Below are 24278 nucleotides of genomic sequence, written 5' to 3' on the forward strand. Positions count from 1 at the left end.
AACCGCCATATTTTAGTTGTCAAAAGCAAGTTGCTAAATCCATCCCAGACTCAAGAGGAAGGGAATTAAGCTCCACCTCTGGGAGGGGGAAATAATCAAAGAATTGTGGACCTATGGTGAAACCACTAGAGTAGGTAGTAAAATTTTTGGGGGGGGCACAGGGTATGAATGATCTTAGTTCCCCAACCAGGGATCCAACCTACGCCAGGTGTTGTGGAAACATGAAGTCTTAACCACTGGATCTTCAGGGAAGTCCCAGTCATTGGTAAATTTTTTGAGGGAGATATTTGGGGGTTATGCAAATATCCTGTTTCTCCTTCAACTTCTGCCTACAAATTTCAGCATTTATCAGTGACTCCGGCCTACACTATTACTCTGATATTCTAACTGTGATTCTGTATTCCCCTCATTCCTTCTCCATTTCTAATTCTTCTGTGGAATTCTTCTGCAAGGAGGATTTGTCCCCATGTATTTATTTATTCAGGCATCTATTTATGTCAGTGTGGACTCATGGATATTTATTTTATTCTTGGGTTATAATCCAATATTGTTATTTATTTTGTTCCAGCTTTGGGAACTCTTTCAGGTTGGTGCTCATGTCCTTTGGACACAGGCCCCCATCCTAGTTTGGGGTTTTAGGGGGTTTGTTTTTGTCTGGTTTTGTTTTTAAGCACTTCTCTGCTTTCTACAAAATGCTTCAGGCTCATCTTGTACTTTCCAAACCCCAGCCTCAGAATCTGCCATTTTCCCAACAAGCCCTACAGAAGCCTTTTACAAATGCAGATTCCTGGTTTGCACGATGTTGGGGGGGGGGGTTGCCCAGAAACTCCATTCGGACCAACCCAGGTGGAGGAATCTGATTCATTAGAATCTTCCAATTACCTCAACGCTGGGCTGCTCCAACAAACCTGTCACCCAGTCCTCCCATTTCACAAATGGGTAAAGTGAGGCTGAGAGGCGAACTTCCTCAAGGTAGAGGCAGTAGAATAGAGTTAGTGGGATCTAGCCCCCCCAACTCCACTCTGTCTCTTCAACTTGAGAGGTCTTGTGGGAGGAAGACCCAGGAGGGTGTCCAGGACCCACAAGCCACATGCAGACAAGGTGAGGAAGAGGCCTGGGGCTGCCCAAGGTGAGAGTCAAAGCTGGGCGTCTTCCTGACCCAGTAGAGGCCCAACATGATCTGGCAATAGTGGAGTCCACAATGGACTGCTGGGCCAGGTTCCTCCACATAGCCCATGGCCAGAGGACCAAAGAGGCCCTGGCACGCCCCACGCTGGCTGCAAAGGCTTCAGAGGTCAGGGAGGAAGTCAGGAAGAGGAGACAAGTATTGCAAGAACATAAACCCACATTTGTCTGCCAGCCCACTGCTGGGGCTAGGAGGCCCCGGAACACCTGAAGCAGGAAGTTTAGGGAAAAGCCCTTCTGCCTCATTGAGCTTTAGAGGCTCCATTTGTACCACAACAGGATGGCAAAGATGGCAAACAAGCTTGAGTCTCAACTCAATTGGTTGGAGCTTCTTGGAGCAGGGCATAGAGGATTCTAAGGTTACAGTAGAGCTGCTGTGGTCCATTAGTGATGTCTGCCCTGGGTGTGGGATGGGAGGGTTGTAGTGGTACTCCGTTAGTAATGTCTGCCCTGGGTGTGGGATGGGAGGGTTATAGTAGTGCTCCATTAGTGATGTCTGCCCTGGGTGGGAGATGAGAGGGTTGTGGTAGTGCTCCATTAGTGATGTCTGTCCTGGGTGGGAGATGGGAGGGTTGTGGTAGTGCTCCATTAGTGATGTCTGTCCTGGGTGGGAGATGGGAGGGTTGTGGTAGTGCTCCATTAGTGATGTCTGTCCTGGGTGGGAGATGGGAGGGTTGTGGTAGTGCTCCATTAGTGATGTCTGTCTTGGGTGGGAGATGGGAGGGTTGTGGTAGTGCTCCATTAGTGATGTCTGTCCTGGGTGGGAGATGGGAGCGTTGTGGTAGTGCTCCATTAGTGATGTCTGTCCTGGGTGGGAGATGGGAGGGTTGTGGTAGTGCTCCATTAGTGATGTCTGTCCTGGGTGGGAGATGGGAGGGTTGTGGTAGTGCTCCATTAGTGATGTCTGTCCTGGGTGGGAGATGGGAGGGTTGTGGTAGTGCTCCATTAGTGATGTCTGTCCTGGGTGGGAGATGGGAGGGTTGTGGTAGTCCTCCATTAGTGATGTCTGTCTTGGGTGGGAGATGGGAGGGTTGTGGTAGTGCTCCATTAGTGATGTCTGTCCTGGGTGGGAGATGGGAGCGTTGTGGTAGTGCTCCATTAGTGATGTCTGTCCTGGGTGGGAGATGGGAGGGTTGTGGTAGTGCTCCATTAGTGATGTCTGTCCTGGGTGGGAGATGGGAGGGTTGTAGTGGTACTCCGTTAGTAATGTCTGCCCTGGGTGTGGGATGGGAGGGTTATAGTAGTGCTCCATTAGTGATGTCTGCCCTGGGTGGGAGATGAGAGGGTTGTGGTAGTGCTCCATTAGTGATGTCTGTCCTGGGTGGGAGATGGGAGGGTTGTGGTAGTGCTCCATTAGTGATGTCTGTCCTGGGTGGGAGATGGGAGGGTTGTGGTAGTGCTCCATTAGTGATGTCTGCCCTGGGCTGGAGATGGGAGGATTGTGGTACCAGTAAGATGTGTTTGCTATCCCTGGATTAGATCATCTCTCCTATCCTTTCTAGCTCTTTCTTTTCAAGATGTATTTTCACAGCTTATGAACTATCAGTGGTGGTGTGTCACAGTATAAGCAGTGTCATAAAGTCTTTAGATGACTTCCTGGGTGTCAGACTTGCTGTGCTCTAGGACGAAAGCCAGGTGGTGAGGTTGCCCAAGTCTGGGAGGACCATGCCCTGTGCTCCTCCCACCACCACAGAGGTCACTGCCAGCAGGTTCATTATTGGATCGGTTCACCCACCTGTCACACAGACTGCCTTCCACATTCTCTTTGCAAGGGCAGCGCCCACTGCGGGGATCACAGGTGTCCAGGCTGCCCGCAGGACTGCAGGTACAGGGTCTGCCAAAGAGACAGGACAAGAGGAGGGTGTCCAACGAGAGAGCTCCAGAGTGGGAATAGCCCATCCTCACTGGAAGGGATCTCTCTCTCTCTCCTGATGCACGAGAGGAACAGGAGGCAGGCTGACCCAACAGCCTGCCCCCTGGTTTCTGCTGAGCAAAGGAAGTGACCTGTTCACTCACCTGAACAGCTAACGGTCCGCCCCCTCCCACCTGCCTGTCCATCCATCTGTTCATTCATCCTCTCGCTCCTCCATCTGTGCATCCTTCCATCCACTGATCCACGTATCCATCCTTCCATCCATCACCCGCCCACGCACCTATTCTCGCACCCATCCAGGCATCCCTCCATCCATCACCCGCCCATCTATCCACCCACCCCTCTGACAAGACCTGGTCCCTGTCCTCACAGAGCCTAGAGTCCAGTGAGGATGGACAGGCAAACAGGTAGATGCTGGACTTTGATAAAAGCTGCCGTGCTGTGATTCATGGGGTCGTGGAGAGTCGGACACGACTGAGAGACTGAACTGAAATGAACTGAACTGAACAGGAGAGAGAAAGTATCAGAGGCCATGGCAGCACCAATGAGACGTCTGGAGTGGGGACAAAGTGGGGGGATTGTACCTTGGTTGACAACTAAAGAACGAGTAGGGCTTTGTTCAGACACAGGCCAGGGAGAGGTGGCAGTGGGTTTTGAGTGAGGGGAGAATGCTCTGGGGTCAGAGGAGTGGCATGGGCAAAGGTCCAGAGGCCAGAGAGACCCTGGAGAAGCATCCTGGGCCCCACCCAATGGCAAGTTTTACGTTGGAACCACTGAGTATTCTGTGAGAGATCTGAGACTCCCCTACCTTCCCAATGCCATTTCCACTGCCTTTCAAATATACAAGAAGACTGCTGAAATTAACCAAAGCCAAATTCATTTAAAAGTGCTTCTGAATTTATAACGGCTTCATTTTCTTGGTCACTGTGCATTTTCTCAGTCAAGTGACAGCAAATGTGTTAGATCCCTCTTCTGAGGTCCAGACCCCAGCAGTCCCTGCCTGTCTCTCTCCCCATCGGTGCCCCTGGCCACCCTGAGCGCTGCAGACTCAGCATCTTCCTGAGTTGTGTTCCCTTTGCTGTGAATGGCTTCCCTTTGCCAAGATGCCCAAAGCAGAACCTCGGGGGTCAGCCTTCATCTCTACTCCCTCTTCTGCTCCCTGGTAACCACCTTCTATCCACCTATGCAAATGCCCATCAACTCTGCTTTCCGAGGGCCTCAGGAATCCCCCACTTGCTTCCCATCACTCAGCCCAAGTCCACTGCCATGTGCCCTTGCTGGATCATTTCCATCCCCCGCCCCTGCCACCCTCACCTGCAGCCGCCCTCGCTGAGCGAGTGGAACCCAGGCAGGCAGCGGTCACACTTCCAGCCTGTTACCGTGGGCTTGCAGACGCAGGTGCCCAAGTCATCACACTGGAGGCGCAGGGACCCTGGGGAGAAAGGGCACAGGGCAGCAGGGGCCCGTGGTAGTGGGTGAGGTTGGGGGGGGCGGGGCGGCTCACTCACCTGCTGGGTGGCAGTCGCAGGGTTGGCACGGTGTCTGTAGGTTCCAGCGATAGAAGTTCTCCTGGCAGCGCTCGCAGTGCGGCCCAGCTGTGTGGTCACGGCAGTGCAGGCAGCGCCCACCGTGACCCGAGCTGCGGAAGAGCTCCCGGTCAAAGGTGCACTCCTCAGAGTGGCCACTGCAGTTGCAAGCTGTGGGCAGGAGACGGGGGAGGGTGTGAGTGTAAGGCTGTGGCACGTGGTAGGAGGGGAGCAGGTGCCAATCAGCCTCCTTGGTGAATGAGCAGGCAGCTGGAGGAAGGTCAAGGATGGAGTTCAGGCCCGGCGTGATCAAGGATCTGGATACCAGGGGGTTGATCTTTCAAAACAGGACACTCTCAAGAAGAAGAAAAGAGGCACTGTTAATAAAATACATCCAACACAGGACCCTCCCAGGCAAGCCACGACATAGTCACCTGGTCATGGATCACAGACTGGTTACCTTCTAAAGCAGCAGCCTGGCTTCCCCTGTGGACCCTCTAAGCCATAATGGTATATGAATCTGATCCCCAGTGACCATGAGGTCACTCAGAGGCATGAAAAATACAAGTCACCTTTCATTCACTCATTAAGACATTTTTTCAAAAAACAGTATGTATCAAGGATCAGCTCCATCTTGGTTCCCATGGTGAGCCCAGCGTGGGGCAGACCCGTGAACAGTAGGACCCCAGTTCCTGCACACATGGTCCCACTGTTTGACAGAGAACAGTTGCAGCAAGTAGGTGAACATCCTGCAGGGGAGGGGCTGTGACAGGAGAATCAGGGAGGCCCCAGCCTTCCTGGAGGAAGTCACAGCTAAGGGGACTGAAGGGTGAGCAGGGGGGAAGTGGGAGGGCAAAGGAAGAGGAGGGGAAGGAGAGTCCCCGGCGGGAGGCGAGAGGACCTTTGTGACAGCCAGAGGAGCAGGCTTCGCCCAGGGTGGGGGTGGCAGGTGGCGTGTCGTGCGATGGGCAGGGCCGGGGTGGGCGCTTTGTGCAGTATGACAGGAGGGAGAGCGGTGCAGGGGCAGCTGTGAGGTCAAGAGGTCAGCCAGGGCTTGATCCAGGGAGACGGGGCCGCCAGGGCCAGTGGACTTCACCGTGGAGCAAGGATGTGGGCGACTGCAATTACATTTGCATTTGAAAGTGGTGCAAGCAGGGGATGGGGCGAGGGGGTTGAGAGAGCAGGGAGGTGGGAGTCTCAGATGCTCAGAGGGGGGGCGACTGGTTGGACCACGTATTGGCTGTGCAGAAGGACACAGTTATCTGGGTTGGAGGGGCATGAATGTGATCAAAATCGGGGCTCAGGGCTGCCTGGACTTGGTGGGTGAGAGGGGTCAGGCATACAGCCAAGCTTCCAGGCTGGGAGGACAGAGATGTGACCTCAGGGGTGAGGACACAGCTTTTGGTGTCCCCACCATGGAGTCAGCCCCAGACTGGGAATGGTGAGCCAGCCAGCTTCCTTGGCTCCAGGAGGACTTCCTGGTGGAGGCAGGCCAGCGAGGGCAGAAGGAACTCATTAGGGCCACGGTGGCCCTGGGAAGCTCTTGCGGACAGCATCCTGTTCCATGAAACAGACCGTCCCCTCCCTCCCCCTCGGGTCTCTGTGTCAGCAGCCCAGGTCCAAGAGCATGGTGGGTCCAGAGGCCGAGCTGTCAGGAGCGCATGCGTGGGAAGTCGTGCCTCCCACCAGCGCGGAACCAGGCAGGGTCTGGTGTCCAGCGACGGCCAGCTACACTTGGGAGCTGAGCAAGTCAGATGACTGTCAGGGGAGGGGGAGGCAGGGCAGGGCTTGGGGACACAGCGAGGCTGGAGGTGGCATGCCAGGCGGGGGAGAGCCCCCATCGAGGAAGGTAAAGAGCCAGCAGCCTCTGCAGTGTGCGTCTCTGAGGTTAGGCAGCCCCGGCCACATCACACGGGTCGGGCATCCCAGGGCTGCCTGGGGGCCTGCGGGAGAGGCTGGGTGGGCAGGTCAGCAACCCCCCGGGCCCGGGGTGGTCTGGCTTTGATTAGCAGCTGCGGTTGGAGCCATGGAAACAAAGGAACAAGTTGGGGGTCCTTCTCAGCCCTTCCGCCACGCACACCTCTACTCGGGTGACTGGGTGTGGGGAGCTCTGTGTGGGGGTGAGGGCTGAGGATCAAACACCCTGTCCAGCTCTCCCTCAGCTCCTCCTGGTCCCTGCGTGGGGGTGACAGCCCCAAGCTGCTGCCAGCCCACCCAGAAGCAGGGCTGGGGGCTTGGTTTCCCAAGCCTGCACCCCCCTGGCCCCTGGCCCCCAAAGTTCCGGAACACTCACGCAGACACTCGTTGGCGGCCTCGGCCGTGCCCCGGGCCCATGGGCGGTCCTGGAAGAAGGGCAGGCAGCGCTCACAGTCCATGCCCGTGGTGTTGTGCTGGCATCGGCAGGCCAGCCGGCCCTTCTCGTCCGGGCCACACTCGCTGGCGTGCCCGTTGCACTTGCACCTGGGGAAAGAACATGGAGGCAGGGTGTCTGCAAACTGGGGGAGGCGCCAGCAGAGGAAGGGTTAATCAGCAGGCAGCCCAGGCCTTCAGGGGAGCCCCTGACTCTACTGCTTAGCCGTGGAGCTCTGCAGGCTAAGTTGCTTCAGTCACGTCCAACTCTTTGCGACCCCATGGACTGTAGTCCACCAGGCTCCTCTGTCCACGGGATTCTCCAGGCAAGAATACTGGAGTGGGTTGCCCTCTCCTTCTCCAGGGGATCTTCCTGACCCAGGGATCAAACCCGGGTCTCCTGCACTGCAGGTGGATTCTTTACCATCTGAGACACCATGGAAGCCCCAGGAACTGGGGACTTGTCCAAATCAGGACATTTCTGAGAATGAGAGGCAGCACACCCAACAGAAGATCCAAGGGATCTTCCCAACCCAGGGATCGAACCCACATCTCATGTCTCCTTGGCAGGTGGGTTCTTTGCCACTCGAGCTTTCTTCCACACCTACTATGGGCTCAGGGCGACAGGAGCAGAGCTGGCCGCAGCGGGCTGTTCTGAGCTCCACACACGTATAAACCCATCACGTCTTCACAAGCCCACTAGGGCCCCACACTCAGGGCGCTACACCCAGGGGATGAAGTCATCTCGGTCTCCTGGATAGAGAGAGGGTGGGCCAGCTCCCAGGGCAGTGGGTGGAAGCGAGGGCAGCCAGGGAGGCCACCCCATGCCCGCTTCTTTGCGTCTAAAGGGACGAGAAGGAGACTGCCCCCCACACAGGACAGCCCCCAACTCATCTCAGGCTCTGGTGTGGCTGTGCCTTTGAGGGCAGTCCTGGACCTGCCCCAGCCACCCTCCCCCACGGTCACACAGGTGGAATCAGGCAGGAACAAAGATGCCCGGGGATCACACAGCCTGCTCTGCTGAACCTGACCCTGTGGAACTGTCACCCTGACCCCAAGTGCCCACACTGAGCCTCTCAGACAATGGCCATGGCCCCCAGCTCCCAGACTTCTCTGTCTCAGCCTCCAACTGAGCAATCAGCTCACGTTGTCTGGAGTCTCACCACCAGGGTGGAAGGGACTATAACTATCCCCATTTCACAGGAGAGGACACTGAGGCTCAGGTCATGGCGTGATGGATGCTATGTGGCAGAGCTAGAATCTGAACCCCGTTCTCTCCTACTCCACGCTAACCCCAAGCTCCTGGACACTCCTCTATGACCATCTGGTGTCTCCCCATCAGCTGCGTTTCATGCTCCGTCCTAAGTGGGTGCTGAAGGCTCTCCAACCACTGTCAGTGGGGCATTGGCTCCTCTCTGGAAGCTCAGGGTAGGCAGGTAATGCCCAGCACTTCTGGCAGGTGAGGCAGGCACCAGGTAGTCTCGGGAGACAGCAGTCACCCATCTCAGGACAAGGGACTGCTCTCAGCCCTGATGGGATACTGCAAACACTGCCTCCTCCATGAAGCCCTCCAACCTCAAGGGAAGGAGTGAAATTCCTGTGGGCCACTAAGGGACACAGGCCACCAAGCCACTGTCCCCAGCCAGCTGCTGGCCTGAGGGTGGTCCGGCTCTGGCAGCTGGGAACCAGATGTTCTTTGTCCCGAAGCCCCCTGATGGCAGGCACTGCAGCTCACCACCATCCACCATCCTCAGAGGGGCCCTGCCCCCAGGTGGTTTGACTTGAGTCAAGTGTGGGAGTCAGGGTAGGGGAAGAAGGGGCAGAGGGGTCCTCACAGACACTCCCCCATTTCCCGTTCACTCCCGAGCCCCCGCCTTTGAGGGGTGCAGACGCCCTGAGTGCAGGAAGTGGACCCGTGCTCCCTTCGCAGACACCCCCATCTCTCTGCACCCTCCCAAGTACCCCTGATTTCTGGAAGCCCCTGCTCCCTACCCCCCTGGGCCACCACTCCCATGTCAAGCTGACTTCCCATCCTAACTAGCTTTCAGACCCACACCTCTCCCATCCTCTTTGCCCAACCGGCTTCTTCTTTAAAATATTTACATTTATTTGGCCACGCCTGGTGTTGGATGCAGCGTGGGGGATTTTTGCTGTGGCATACGAATCCTTAGTTGAGGCATGTGGGATCCAGTTCCCCCATCAGGGATCGAACCTGAGCCCCCTGCATTGGGAGCGCAGAGTCTTAGCCACTGGACCTTCAGGGAAGTTCCACAACCAACTTCCCTCTCGTCTCATCCCCCCGCTTATGCTGTCAGGGACTGGGGTATTTTAGAAATCCGATCCTCTTGCTACCTGGCCAAATCCTTCAGCAGCTTCCCACTGACCACACAAACTTGGTCCACAGCCCAGACAAACTTCCAGCTGTCTCTGTGTCCCCCTTTTTAGCCACAGGGTTGTCACCTTGTTCCTCAAGCCTGGGTCTCGCACACTAGTTCTTTCACTGGGATGCTTGCCCCTCACCTCCTCCAGCCTTGTTGGGGCGCCCTGACTTCCTGCGGGGTCCCCATCTGCAGGGTGGTCTCCCTGACCAATGGCACACCTTGCCCTGGTCTCCCGTCCCTGTTACTCTGGGGCGTGGTTCAGTACAGTTCAGTTTTGTGCGACTCTTTGCGACCCCGTGGACTGCAGCATGCCAGGCCTCCCTGTCCATCACCAACTTCCAGAGTTTACTCAAAGTCACGTCCGTTGAGTCGGTGATGCCATCCAACCATCTCATCCTCTGTCGTCCCCTTCTCCTCCTGCCTTCAATCTTTCCCAGCATCAGGGTCTTTTTCAAATGAGTCAGCTCTTCGCATCAGGTGGCCAAAGAATTTGAGTTTCAGCATCAGTCCTTCCAATGAATATTCAGGACTGATTTCCTTTGGGATGGACTGGTTGGATCTCCTTGCAGTCCAAGGGACTCTCAAGAGTCTTCTCCAACCCCACAGTTCATGGTTACTGGGTTCTAATCAGTCTGTGGTTAGTGGCGTCTAATCTGGTGACTGTCTGCCTGGGACCAGAACACATCTCTCTTTTCTCCATTCCAAGGAGCCCGATAGGCATTTACATTAAAGATGTCATATGTGCCTGGAGCGCCCAGTACCGGGTGCCTACATGTAAGGCAGACCTGAGATGTCGATGACCCTTGCTTCTTGGAGAGACGAGATGCTTAAACAGACAAACGACTACATGCAGTGACTGAAGCCCGAGGAGTATGTGGGCCAGGGCCAGGCGTGCCGACAGCAGGGCCTGACAACCCCCATGAGAAGCCTGGGAGTACAGTGGCTCCTCCCACAGTGATCTTTCCAGGTCACGGGCCGAGGGGCTTTGGAACAGCCTGAACCATTCCTCCTGTGTGGAGATGCCTCAAAGCCTTTTTCAATAATACGAATGTCCCTGGGAAACCCTACTGTACCCAGTTTACAAGGAGATTTGGGGAAGAATGGGGTTGATCGGCTCCATCGGTTAAAAACTCATGAGTGCTGCTTAAAGAAGTGAAGCTGAAAGTCTGGGGTCCCAGGCCTACTCAAGGCCACTGTAAACCAGCCTTACTCGGAGCACGTGTGCCATGGAACGGTGGGTGGGCTAAAAACCTAGCAGGCTCCGTGTGTTAGACGGGAGCCGGAACGCTGCTGCACACAGGCCATGAGGCTTGAATGAATGAGTGCGCCTGTCTGATGCCCAACAAAGAAAGGAAAGGAAGGGGAGGGGCCGCCAGGCAGAAGGAACCGCAGGTGCAAAGGAATGGCGTGTGTCACGGGTGGTGCAGAAACACGGCTGATGTGGGAAAAGCAGCGGGAAGGGTGCTGGGAGGCGGGGTGCAGCCAGGTCGTGCAGGTCTTGAATGCTGGGCCCAGGGACCAGGCTCTGGATCCTCCCCAAACCCCCATCACTCAGAGCACCAGAAATGGCTTCTTTACCATCCACGGTGGCTCAGATGGTAAAGAAGCCACCTGCCAGTGCAGGAGATCAGGGTTGGATCCCTGGATGGGGAAGATCCCCTTGAGAAGGAAATGGTTCCCCACTCCAGGATTCTTGCCTGGAGAAGTCCATGGACAGAGGAGCCTGGCAGGCTACAGTCCATGGGGTCACAAAGAGCTGGACGTGACTGAGTGACTCACACTTTCCCTTTCCACCTTTCTCCCCTCCGCGGCAGCCACCCTCGTCCCCACCGCCACCTGTCCCCCTCCTACCTGCCGCCCACCGAGAAGTCCGACACAGCGTAGTAATAGGACTGCAGCACCCTGGGGTCCTTGAAGATGTCATCCCCAAATGTGTTGAGCCGGTCCAGGGAGACGAGGAGTTCCGTGCTGGTGACCCACTCCTGGGGGACAAGATGGAGGGGAAGGGGTGCCATCAGCAGAGTTTGCTTCCAGGGTGCACGCCCACCCTGCTCTGCTGGGAGGTCCAGCCTGCGGCCTGGGGGTGGTGGTGGCGGCGGTGATGGGGTCTCCTGACACACAGGGACAGGCCCAGCCTAGACAGACCCCGAGAACACTCCAGAAATAAGAAGTCTGTGCTTTGGGGTCATGGCAACCTGGGTGCCCAGCCCAGTCCTGACTCTGCAACTTTGGGGAAGCAGCTCAGTGTCTCGGAACCTCCACGTCCTCCCCATCTGTGAAGTGGGACAAAGGATAACGTCGGTCCCAGGAGGGCGATGGAGGAGGAAGAGCCAATATCAGTGGCTGGGCGTGGAGTCCGCCACGTGATCGAGGTGCTGGCGAAGGGCTGGAGCAGCCCTTTTAAAACCGTGCCATGCGGGTCCCCTGACTCCTGCCAGTAGGACTGCACTGCCACTCTAGAGGTCAGCCAAGGGAGGGTGCGTCCCAGGGCCCTGGGTTCACAGGCTTCTCATGGGCTAAGGAGCAGCCTCCCACAGACAAGGCCCTTGCCCCAGGTGACATGTCTCACCAGAACACAGCCCCACAAGAACAGGGACTCGGGGTCCTCGCGGCATCCCCAGCCCCGGGCTCTGCCTGGCCCAGGGCAGACAATGCAGTAAATACTTGCTGATGGCAGGAGGAGAGGCTTCCCCCTGGAAGAGCTGGCAGGGACGTGGGGGAGAGCCCACGTGAAGGCTGACATTTTCACCGGCCTGCTGTCACAATCAGAGGTGGCTCCAGCTGAATGTTAATCACCTTTTTAATTCAGCCCAGGAGCCCCTGGTTTAGCAGTCAGGCCCATCAGGACAGGAAATGAACTCCCGGCAGAGTCCTGACTTCTCACCCCAGCATGACTCAGGCCAGCAGGCCTCCGCAGGCCCCGTCAGGCTCAGCAACTTTCAAGCCCGTGACCTGGGGCCCAGAACCTCTGCCTGAGGATGCTTCAGCCGGGGAGGAGTTCCGGCACCAGAAAACGTCAGCGCTCAGAGGAGTCTGCCAGCGCCCCCGGGGCTGTCACTCTCTGAGTCAATACCCAAATGTCAGTGTGCGTTCAGGGGTCGGGTTACAAAGCAGCTTCTGATCAGAGGTGCGGCCTGAGACTCTGTAGTTCCACACGTGCCCAGGCGTGGCTGGTCCCTGAAGCAGCTGAGAAGCAAGGGACAAGGCCTACGTGGGAACCCAGCAGAGCACCGTTGATGCGCTGAGTCTTCTTTGTCTGGAGACAGTGCCCATAGAGAACTCAAACCACTGCTGTCTAAGCTGGAAGGTGCAGCAACTGACACTTACTGTGTGGTTATGACTTAGGTCCTCACAGTAACCCCAGGGGGAGGGTTGATTCTCAGCCACGTTTGACAGATGAGTAGACTGATGCAAAGAGCTGACTCACGGGAAAACCCCGGCTGCTGGGAAAGACTGAGGGCAGGAGAAGGGGACGACAGAGGGTGAGATGGCTGGACGGCATCACCGATTCGATGGACGCGACTTTGAGCAAGCTCCGGGAGATGCTGAAGGATAGGGGAGCCTGGTGTGCTGCTGTCCACGGGGCCGCAGAGTCAGACACAACCTAGTGACTGAACAACATGACCTCCAAGACTGAGCTCAGAGAAGTACTGTGCTTCCAAGTTGCAGGGCTGGTGCATGAGGAGCTGGGGTTTGTGTTGGACCCCAGGGTCCCAGCTTTAGCCACTAGGTAGCCTGCCTTCCTGCATCTAACTGCAACGCCCTCATCATACCAGGGACCCCAGCCCCAGAGGGCAATGATCCGCTCAGGTCTTGGCCCGCAGTGGCCCTCCTCTGGGTTCCTGCATCTGCTCTGCAGCCTATGACCTGCTCATCAGTCTGTGAAGACACGGGCCATGGGAACAGCATCAGACTCTCCCTGAGACACCAGGAAGGGAGCTGGGAGAGGGAAGGGGAATTTATTCCCTTAGCTCAAACTGTACGGGTCACTCCCTGAAGGTCACTTCTGGGCAAACTGGGGACCCAGTGTACACACGCAATGGGCTTCTGCATCTGCAATGGGCCAGTTAAAACGGCAAGTTGGGCTCTCACGTTGATTTTGGACAGACCCGGGGCCAGAATGCAACGGTAAGTAGCGGGAGGCGGGAGCTTCTGCCCCAGGCAGCACCCTGCAGAGGGTCAGCCTTCTACCCCAGGCCTGTGGCCCCCCTCCATGGGGGATGGAGGGATCCAAGACGCAGCAGTCACACGGACACGTCCTTCGTTGTTGTTTGGTTGCTCAGTTGTGTCTGACTCTTTGCGACCCCTGGACTGCAGCACGCCAGGGTTCCCTGTGCTTGACTATCTCCAGGAATTTGCCCTAACTCATGTTCATTGAGCCGGTGATGCCATCCAACCAGCTCCTCCTCTATCACCCCCTTCTTCTCTTGCCTTCAATCTTTCCCAGCATCAGGGTCTTCCCCAATGAGTTGGCTCTTCTTATCAGGTGGCCAAAGTATTGGAGCTTCAGCTTCAGCATCAGTCCTTCCAATGACTATTCAGGACTGATTTCCTTGACGATGGACTGGTTGGATCTCCTTGCAGCCCAAGTGACTTTCAAGAATCTTCTCCAACACCACAGTTGATTACATCCTTGGGTACCCCACCACAAATGCTCCCCGTCCTTAGAGGAAGCACCACTCTGGGGGCGCCCAGAGGGGAGAGAAGGGGTGGGTGGCCTTGCCTTTCTTTGTCCTTCTCTGACCTTGGTCTCTGCCTGGGGGGCTGCAAGGGGCTCATTTCTGAAAAGGCTGTTTCTCCGTCAGGGACAACATCCAGGACATGTGGGGCAACAAGACAGGGACCAAGCTGCCAAGATGGCACAGATGCAGGTGGATTGATTGTCTGATGGCAGTGCCGATGCCGGTGGGGTTAGAAACCTGAATGGACTCAGACAGGCGAGATGGGGGATCTGGTGAATGCCTATGGCCACAGTGCTCTGCCATGGAGATGAGATCAATGAGCTGCTACGATCTCATCTTCAAAGGGTGAATGCTGCTGCTGCTGCTAAGTCACTTCAGTGGTGTCTGACTCTGTGCGACCCCATAGACGGCAACCCACCAGGCTACCCGGTCCCTGGGATTCTTCAGGCAAGAACACTGGAGTGGGTTGCCATTTCCTTCTCCAATGTGTGAAAGTGAAAAGTGAAAGTGAAGTCGCTCAGTCGTGTCCGACCCTTAGCGACCCCACGGACTGCAGCCTACCAGGCTCCTCCATCCATGGGATTTTCTAGGCAAGAGTACTGGAGTGGCTTGCCATTGCCTTCGGAGCATCTCTTAAAGGGCACTCACTCTGCTGGTGACCTTCTTGTTGACTGTCCAAGGTAACAGCAGCCAGCCCCGTGGGGCTAGTAATTAAAATTCATTAAAATAAAATAAAGTTGAAAATTCAGTCCCTCAGTCATGCTAGTCACATTTCACGTGTTCTTACAGACACACGTGGTTCGTGGCAATCCCCACCGCACCGTGCAGCTTGGGATCATTTTCTTCTGTCACTGCAAGAAGTCCTGTCGGACAGCTCCGCCTGACAGCACGGAAACCACAACTCCACGAGTCCAAACTCAAGTGCTTTTCACGTTTTCCTTTTATCCTCGTCACAGCCCCTGGAGACACACGGGGCAGGCAAGGCCATCCATCCCAGAGTGGGGAGCTCTGGCAGGGGCTCCAGCTAGGAGTCAGGACCCTCAGGACCCTTCCACCTACCCGCATGCGCCCTTGGAAAGTCCCCGCCCCTGCTCTGAGTGTCCGTTTCCCCAGGGGAAAGGGTTAGCTGAGTTGGTGGCTGTCACAGGACACCCTCTTCCATCTCTTTCATTGTCGGCCATTCACAAAAGATTCAGGCACAACAAAAGCTTCTGTTGTTTGGAATCTAAAAACCAGGGGGTCTCGAAGAGCCCCCACTGCATCCTCCTGCCCTTTCAGTCTTCCCTCTGGTCCCCTGGACCTGAGTGTCCGGGCCAGCCCCTCCCCCCAGGCCCCACCCCCAGGCCCCTCTAACCTGCAACACAGGGCTCTCTTCAAAGTTGTAGGCACTGGGCCGGCCCTCCAGGGTGGAAAAGGCCACGTTGCCCCCGCTCAGTGGGGAGATGTCGCTGAACTCAGAGGTGCAGAAGGCCACACGCTCGTCCTCGCCCGGCCGCAGGAACAGGCCCTCGGGCCGGCCGTAGGTCTTTTGGCACGAGGCGCTGTAGTACTGGTAGGGGTCCCAGGGGCCCCCTGCCCGGCTGCGCTTGTAGATGGCAAAGCTCTCGGGGCGACTCGTGTGGAACTTCAGCCGCACGTAGGTGATCTCGTAAGCTTTCCCTGTGGTGGGGAGACGTGGACCCATTTTACAGAAGGGAAGGGAGAGTCAGAATCCTGGTCCAGGGAGAACAGAACGGCTGGGCTGCATAAACTATCTTGGATGGACTGTTAGAGGCTGTCTGGAGCACTGTGTGGGGCATGCCATGATCAATTAGTGATGCCTGTCAGGGACACCAGAGAGGACAATGCTGGCATGATTCCCAGGCATTTGCCATCCCTTAATTAGGCCGATTTGCCCCCCTGCACAGAAATCAGCAGTGTAACAGCCCTGACTCAGCCATCTCTTTCTGCTTCAAATAGCTCCAGCAATGGGATATTGCCACATCCTGAAGTCTGCTCTGCCATTAGAAAGTTATTTCTTTTACTACACCCCAGCAAACCCAGACCTCCCACATGTGCCTTTTTACCTCCTTCCCTCCCAATGATTTCAGACCCCTGGAGTCTGGAGACATGCCTGTTTCAAGCCCCCCCAATCCTAATGCAATTCCCCCGGGACTCCACTCTTCCCCCTGCTTCCATCTAACTTCTCTTCAATCCAAATTTCCCAAGAGAAGTCTCCATCTCTTGGACCCGTGGCCTTGTCTCCCAATTTAACACTCGTGCGTGCGTGCTAAGTCTCCTCAGTCGTGCCTGACTCTTTGCGACACTCTGGAAGGTAGCCTGCCAGGCTCCTCTGTCTATGGGATTCTCCGGGCAAGAGAGACTACCCACTCCAGTGGACCTTCTTCAGGGAACCTTCCCGACCCAGGGATTGAACCTGCATCCCAGGTGGCACTAGTGGTAAAGAACCCACCTGCCAATGCAGGAGACTTAAGAGACGTGGATTCAATCCCTGGGTTGGGAAGATCTCCTGAAGGAGGGCATGGCAACCCACTGCAGTATTCTTGCCTGGAGAATCCCATGGACAGAGGAGCCTGGTGGGCCGCAGTCCATAGAGTCGCAGAGTCAGACATGACTGAGCAGCATAGAGCTTGTCAAGGCCTGCATCCACTTTCTTCCCTCTGGCCTTTCTGCCTGGTCCTGGATGGCCCAGGAGGCCTGCCCTGCTGCTGCCACCTCCATCACTGTCCACAGTCTCCCTTACCCACGGAGGACAAGTCACTTCAGTCTTCTGTTTAAAACATCTTGGCCCAATGTGAGAGCTAAATCTATAAAACTCTTAGAAGAAAATAAAAGAGTAAATCTTTGTGACCTGGGTTAGGTAAAGCCTTCTTAGATGGGGCACCAAAGGCACAAGTGACAAAAGAAAAAACAGACCAACTGAACTTCATCAAAAGCTCCTGGGCTTTTAGACACCACTGAAGAAAATGAAAAGCCAACCCACAGAACAGGAGAAAATATTTGCAAAACATGTATCTGTTAAGGGACTTATCTAGAATGTATAAAGAATTCTTACAGCTCAAAAATAAAAAGATAATTGGGGACTTCCCTGGGGGTCCAGTGATTAGGACTTGGTGCTTTCACTGCAGGTAGCACGGGTTCTATCCCTGGTCAGGGAACTAAGATCCTGCAAGCCATGTGGCTCCACCAAAAAAATAAAAAAGACAGATAGCCCAACTGAAAAAAATGGACATTTCTCCAAAGAAGATATATAAATGGCCAATGTGCACAGGAGATGTTCGACACGACTACCCACACCAAAACTACAACAAGATGTACTTCACTCCCCTAAGATGGATACAATAAAAAGACAAAAAGCAGTGTTAGCAAGGATGTGGAAAAACTGGAAGCCTTGTACACAGCTGGTAAAAGTGTAAAACGGTGCAGCTGCTTTGGACAAGAGTCTGGGGGTTTCTTAAAAGGTTAAAATAAAGTTACCACATGGCTCAGCAATCTCACTCCCAGGCGTGTGCCCAAGCAAAACGAAAACACAAAACGTCCTCACAAAAAGCTGCACATGAACGTTCACGAATGTTCACCCTGCTGTGACACAACTCAGACGTTCATCGACAGATAAATGAAAAAATAAAATGTGGTATATCACACAAAGAAATACTATTTGGCAAGAGAAAGGAGCAAAGAACAGACACTGGCTACAGTGGAGATGAACCTTGAAAATAATATGATAAAGAAAAGAAGCTGGGCTTCTCTGGTGGCTCAGTGGTAAAGAATCCACCTGCCAGTGCAGAAGACACGGGTTCGATCCCCGGTCCAGGAAGATCCCACATGCAACTGTGTACAGCCTGCGCGCTGTAAGAACAGAAGCCACGGCAGCGAGAAGCCTGAACGCCACAACTGGAGAGCAAACCCCGCTCTGCAACGAGACAAAAAGCCGAGCAGCAAAAGAGACCCAGCCTAGTCAAAAAAGAAAAAGAAGTTAACTCCACGGACTACATACAGTATGATTTCACCTATATTAAATATTCCAATTAGGCACAGTCAGAAAAATGGAAAGTAGATTAGTCGTTTTCAGGGTTTAGAGGGTGGGAGAATACTTGGGGGGAGATGATTGCTAATGGGTACAGGGTTTCTTTGGAGATGATGACAATGTTCAAAAATGGACTGTGGTGATGAGTATGCAACTCTATGAATAATACCCAAAAGCACTGAATTGTATGTTTGAATTGGGTGCATTGTATGGTAAATTGTGCTTCCATAAGTTTGTCTTCTATATTTTCAAAAATTGGCCCTCACATCCATTAGGATGGCTATTATTTTATTCTATTTTTAAAATGTAGTTGGTTGCCCCAGCTCTTAGTTGCAATAGGTGAGATCTTTAGTTGCAGCATGTGGGATACAGTTCCCTGACTGTGGATTGAACCCTGGCTCCCCATATTGGGAGCATGGAGTCCCAATCAGTGGACCACCAGAGAAGGGCCTAGGATGGCTATTATTTTTTTAAAAAAACAGATAACAATACCAAGCGTTGGCGAGGATGTGGGAAAGTTGGAAGTCTTGTACACTGTTAGTAGGAGTGTAAAATGATGCACTGGCTATGAAAAACAGCTTGGCGGTTCCTCAAGAAATTAAAAATAAAGCTACCATATGATCCAGCCATTCCACGACTGCGTATATGCCCCGGAGAGTCATGTAGGGTCTTGAGGAGACATTTGGACACACATCTTCACAGTAACATTATTCACGACAGCCAAGAGGTGGAAGCAACACAGATGTGCATGGACGGATGGGGAAGAAACAAACGGTGGTTCATCCCACAGTGAAATATTATCCAGACTCAAAGAGCAGGGAAGTTCCAGCACATGCTACAAGCTGGAGGAGCACCGAGGACGTTATGTGAAGCGAATTCAGCCAGTCATCAAAGGGCGAATACTAGGTGATTCCACTTACATGAGGCCCCTAGAGTAGCTGAGTTCAGTATATGAGTAGTTGAACTTACGGAGACAGAAAGTAGAATGGCAAGAGAAAGGGGCGAGACCGCTTAACGGGACAGTTTCAGTTCAGCTCCGTTCAGCTCAGTTCAGTCGTGTCCAGCCCTTTGCGACCCCATGAATCAGCACGCCAGGCCTCCCTGTCCGTCACCAACTCCCGGAGTGCACCCAAACCCATGTCCGTCGAGTCAGTGATGCCATCCAGCCATCTCATTCTCGGTCGTCCCCTTCTCCTCCTGCTCCCAATCCTTCCCAGCATCAGGGTCTTTTCCAGTGAGTCAGTCGCATCAGGTGGCCAAAGTATTGGAGTTTCAGCTTTAGCATCAGTCCTTCCAATGAACACCCAGGACTGATCGCCTTTAGGATGGACTGGTTGGATCTCCTTGCAGTCCAAGGGACTCTCAAGAGTCTTCTCTGACACCACAGTTCAAAAGCATCAATTCTTCAGCGCTCAGCTTTCTTCACAGTTCAATTCTCACATCCATACATGACCACTGGAAAAGCCATAGCCTTGACTAGAAGGACCTTTGTTGACAAAGTAATGTCTCTGCTTTTTAATATGTTATCTAGGGTGATCATAGTTTTCCTTCCAAAGAGTAAGCGTCTTTTAATTTCATGGCTGCAATCAGCATCTGCAGTGATTTTGGAGCCCCAAAATATAAAGTCTGACATTGTTTCCACTGTTTCCCCATCTATTTGCCATGAAGTGATGGGACCGGATGCCATGATCTTTGTTTTCTGAATGTTGAGCTTTAAGCCAACATTTTCACTCTCTTCTTTCACTTTCATCAAGAGGCTGTTTGGTTCTTCTTCACTTTCTGCCATAAGGGTGGTGTCATCTGCATATCTGAGGTTATTGATATTTCTCCCGTCAATCTTGATTCCAGCTTGTGCTTCTTCCAGCCCAGAGTTCCTCATGATGTACTCTGCATATAAGTTAAATAAGCAGGGTGACAATATACAGCCTTGACATACTCCTTTCCCTATTTGGAACCAGTCTGTTGTTCCATGTCCGGTTCTAACTGTTGCTTCCTGACATGTATACAGGTTTCTCAAGAGGCAGGTCAGGTGGTCTGGTATTCCCATCTCTTTCAGAATTTTACACAGTTTATTGTGGTCCACACAGTCAAAGGCTTTGGCATAGTCAATAAAGGAGAAATAGATGTTTTTCTGGAACTCTCTTGCTTTTTTGATGATCCAGCGGATGTTGGCAATTTGATCTCTGGTTCCTCTGCCTTTTCTAAAACCAGCTTGAACATCTGGAAGTTCATGGTTCACATATTGCTGAAGCCTACTTTAGAGAATTTTGACACATGGACATCACCAGATGGTCAACACCGAAATCAGATTGATTATATTCTTTGCAGCCAAAGATGGAGAAGCTCTATACAGTCAGCAAAAACAAGACAGGGAGCTGACTGTGGCTCAGATCATGAACTCCTTATTGCCAAATTCAGACTTAAATTGAAGAAAGTGGGGAAAACTACTAGATCATTCAGGTATGACATAAATCAAATCCCTTATGATTATACAGTGGAAGTGAGAAATAGATTTAAGGGACTAGATCTGATAGAGTGCCTGATGAACTCTGGACGGAGGTTCGTGACATTGTACAGGAGACAGGATCAAGACCATCCCCAAGAAAAAGAAATGCAAAAAAGCAAAATGGCTGTCTGAGGAGGCCTTACAAATAGCTGTGAAAAGAAGAGAGGCCAAAAGCAAAGGAGAAAAGGAAAGATATACCCACTTGAATACATAGTTCCAAAGAATAGCAAGGAGAGATAAGAAAGCCTTCCTCAGTGATCAATGCAAACAAATAGAGGAAAACAAAAGAATGGGAAAGACTAGAGATCTCTTCAAGAAAATTAGAGATACCAAGGGAACATTTCATGTAAAAATGGGCTCGATAAAGGACAGAAATGGTATGGACCTAACAGAAGCAGAAAATATTAAGAAGAGGTGGCAAGAATACACAGAACTGTACAAAGAAGAGCTTCACGACCCAGATAACCACGATGGTGTGATCACTCACCTAGAGCCAGACATTCTGGAATGTGAAGTCAAGTGGGCCTTAGGAAACATCACTACAAACAAAGCTAGTGGAGGTGATGGAATTCCAGTTGAGCCATTTCAAATCCTGAAAGATGATGCTGTGAAAGTGCTGCACTCAGTATGTCAGCAAATTTGGAAAACTCAGCAGTGGTCTCAGGACTGGAAAAGGTCAGTTTTCATTCCAATCCCAAAGTTTCAGTTTAGGAAGATGAAAAAATTCGGTGGGTGGATGGTGGTGATGGTTATACAACTATGTGAAAGTACTTAATACCAGTGAACTCGGCACTTAAAAAAGGTTATGATAATAAATTTTATGTTATGTGCATTTTACCACAATAAAAGAAAAATTGGGGCCAAAGTATATATATGGGTCCCTAGGGAATGTGGCGACACATATAAAGAGCCATAAAAATGTTCTCAGCCTTTGGTTAAAAAAAAAGAAAAAGAAAAATCCCACTTCTGGGAAGTCAAACAAGGCACTGAACCTAAATCGAGGAGTTAGTTCATCAAGGAACTGCTTTTATAACAGGGAAAAAACTGGAACCATCAGGGTTCAATAAATTGTAGGGCATAAACTCACAGGCTGGCTGAAACCACCGGAACGTTGACAGTGAGTTTATATTACGTGGGAAAGTCAAAATGAGAATGAAAAAGGAGACAAATGGTCCTACATTCAGAAGCATCAGATGATATTTAAAAATTCCCAAAGAAGCAGCAGAAAAGGAAGCCATCAAACGTGTAAGCATGACTGTCCTCAGGGCAGAGGACTCGGGGACTCTTCTTCCCTCTTCAGTTGTTCTGCATTTTCCCGTGTTTTTTTTTTTTTTCTGATGAAGCTTGTTCTAATTTAAAAACTGGAGAAAACACAAATTTTTAAAAAAATTTTAAAAAGCAACCGCCTTGCCATGTTCTGTTTTAAGATGTTTTTCAAAGTTACAGCACAGCTTGGCACTGTCACTCCGAGTCCCTTAAAAGAAAGCATGTGTCCCACACAGAGCCAGTGTCTGGGGCGGTGGCTTCTGTTCTGAGCAGGCGTCAGGCCTTGGAACCAGGTGGGGACCTGCCCCAGACGTGCGTTCACAAAAGGATGTTCGTGGAGGTTGCCCTGGGTCCACCAACCCAGACTCCTCTGTAAATATCCAGCCAGACACCTCGCAGGAGGGGAGCTTGGAGCCACTTAAAAGGTAGCTGGCAGCTAGAAGCATGATCGGAAAAAAGCAGCCACTGAGATTTCATGCAAACGAGGAACTTCACACGGGAGGAAACATCGTGGCTTTTCCCTTTCCTTGCCAAGCCAGGAGGCGAGAGAAGACGCAGGAACATCACAGAGGCACGGCAGGGACTTTCTGTTACAAGAACTAATTAGAAAGGTGAAGAAAGCAGCGTAATCCCTGCTTTGTGATGAAAAGATTTCTGCCAAAGGCAGCCCAAAGGCTGGGAAAGGAACTGAGGTCTTCTAAGCAGCCACAAGAATGAAAATTGCAGCTTTGACCCAGACCCTTCCAAGCTGTGGGGCCGATAGGGCTTCAGGGTGATTGAGACAGGTGTGCTCCCATCAAGAAAGCTGGGAACACACTGGTGTCATCCCCAGCTGTTAACTGGGGAGCGACACTGCTCAGGACCACATGGCTCCCACCTCCCAGCCACCCAACATGCTGTTCCCTCTGCTTAGAATGCTGTTCCCTCTGCTCCTCACCTGGCTGGCTACCATGCATCCCTGCTCATCCCACTGGATTAGCAGACTGATCACATGCCCCCGCCTGAGTCCTGCATGGAACCTCCCTCTCCCAACCTTCCTGATGGCTATTCATCCATGGAGCTGTGGGTTTGGGTGTCTCACTGGTGCTCCCCGGCTTCCCCGAGTCTCTTCACCCTGTTCTGTAAAGACCTGCATGTCCCTCCCACTAGACCGTGACCTCCTGGGGACAGGGGCAGTGAATCCTCAGAGCTGAGCATCGTGCCTGGCACTCAGTTGTATCCTACTCTTTGCGACCCCATGGACTGTAGTCTGCCAGGCTCCTCTGACCATGGAATTTTCCAGGCAAGAACACTGGAGTTGGCTTGCCATTTCCTCCTCCAGGGGATCTTCCTGGCACACAGTATGTGCTTAGATGCTCAGTTGTGTCCGACCCTTTGTGACTCCATGCCAGGCTCCTCTGTCTGTGGATTCTCCTGGCAAGAACACTGGAGTGAGTTGGCATTTCTTCCTCCAGGGGACCTTCCCGTTCCAGGGGTCAAACCTGCATCTCTTACATCGTCTGCACTGGCAGGAGGATTTTTCACCACTAGCGCCACCTAGGAAGCCCAGCACACAGCAGGTGCTCCATAAATGCTTGCCAGAAGAAGCATGATTTTTATTAACACCTCATTCTGAAAGAGATGGGAATACCAGACCACCTGACCTGCCTCTTGAGAAACCTGTATGCAGGTCAGGAAGCAACAGTTAGAACTGGACATGGAACAACAGACTGGTTCCAAATAGGACAAGGAGTACGTCAGGGTTGTATATTGTCACCCTGCTTATTTAACTTATATGCAGAGTACATCATGAGGAACGCTGGACTGGAAGAAGCACAAGCTGGAATCAAGATTGCTGGGAGAAATATCAATAACCTCAGATATGCAGATGACACCACCCTTATGGCAGAAAGTGAAGAGGAACTCAAAAGCCTCTTGATGAAAGTGAAAGAGGAGAGTGAAAAGATTGGCCTGAAGCTCAACATTCAGAAAACAAAGATCATGGCATTTGGTCCCATCACTTCATGGGAAATAGATGGGGAAACAGTGGAAACAGTGTCAGACTTTGTTTTTTTGGGCTCCAAAATCACTGCAGATGCTGACTGCAGACAGGAAATTAAAAGACGCTTACTCCTTGGAAGGAAAGTTATGACCAACCTAGATAGCATATTAAAAAGCAGAGACATTACTTTGCCAACCAAGGTCCGCCTAATCAAGGCTATGGTTTTTCCTGTGGTCATGTATGGATGTGAGAGTTGGACTGTGAAGAAAGCTGATCGCCGAAGAATTGATGCTTTTGAACTGTGGTGCTGGAGAAGACTCTTGAGAGTCCCTTGGACTGCAAGGAGATCCAACCAGTCCATTCTAAAGGAGATCAATCCTGGGTGTTCATTGGAAGGACTGATGCTAAAGCTGAAACTCCAATACTTTGGCCACCTCATGCGACGAGTTGACTCACTGGAGAAGAGTCTGATGCTGGGAGGGATTGGGGGCAGGAGGAGACG

The 24278-nt window shown here is 52.7% G+C and overlaps 1 protein-coding gene across 1 annotated transcript in view; it reads right to left on the reverse strand.

Moving 5' to 3' along the window:
- The window catches only part of LAMC3 (laminin subunit gamma 3), a 70660-nt gene that overhangs the window by 37220 nt on the left and 9162 nt on the right, over nt 1-24278 (reverse strand). Inside the window, exons 2-7 of the mRNA XM_055400297.2 lie at nt 15351-15655; nt 11166-11296; nt 6878-7044; nt 4567-4755; nt 4373-4490; nt 2921-3019 (exon numbers count right to left, since the gene is read on the reverse strand). Coding sequence (XP_055256272.2) covers nt 2921-3019; nt 4373-4490; nt 4567-4755; nt 6878-7044; nt 11166-11296; nt 15351-15655 — 1009 coding nt within the window. The remainder of the gene's footprint in view (nt 1-2920; nt 3020-4372; nt 4491-4566; nt 4756-6877; nt 7045-11165; nt 11297-15350; nt 15656-24278) is intronic.

Source organism: Moschus berezovskii, chromosome 11, assembly GCF_049115385.1.
Source record: "Moschus berezovskii isolate FMDL1 chromosome 11, NW_MosBer_1.0, whole genome shotgun sequence".
NCBI classification, from domain to species: domain Eukaryota; kingdom Metazoa; phylum Chordata; class Mammalia; order Artiodactyla; family Moschidae; genus Moschus; species Moschus berezovskii.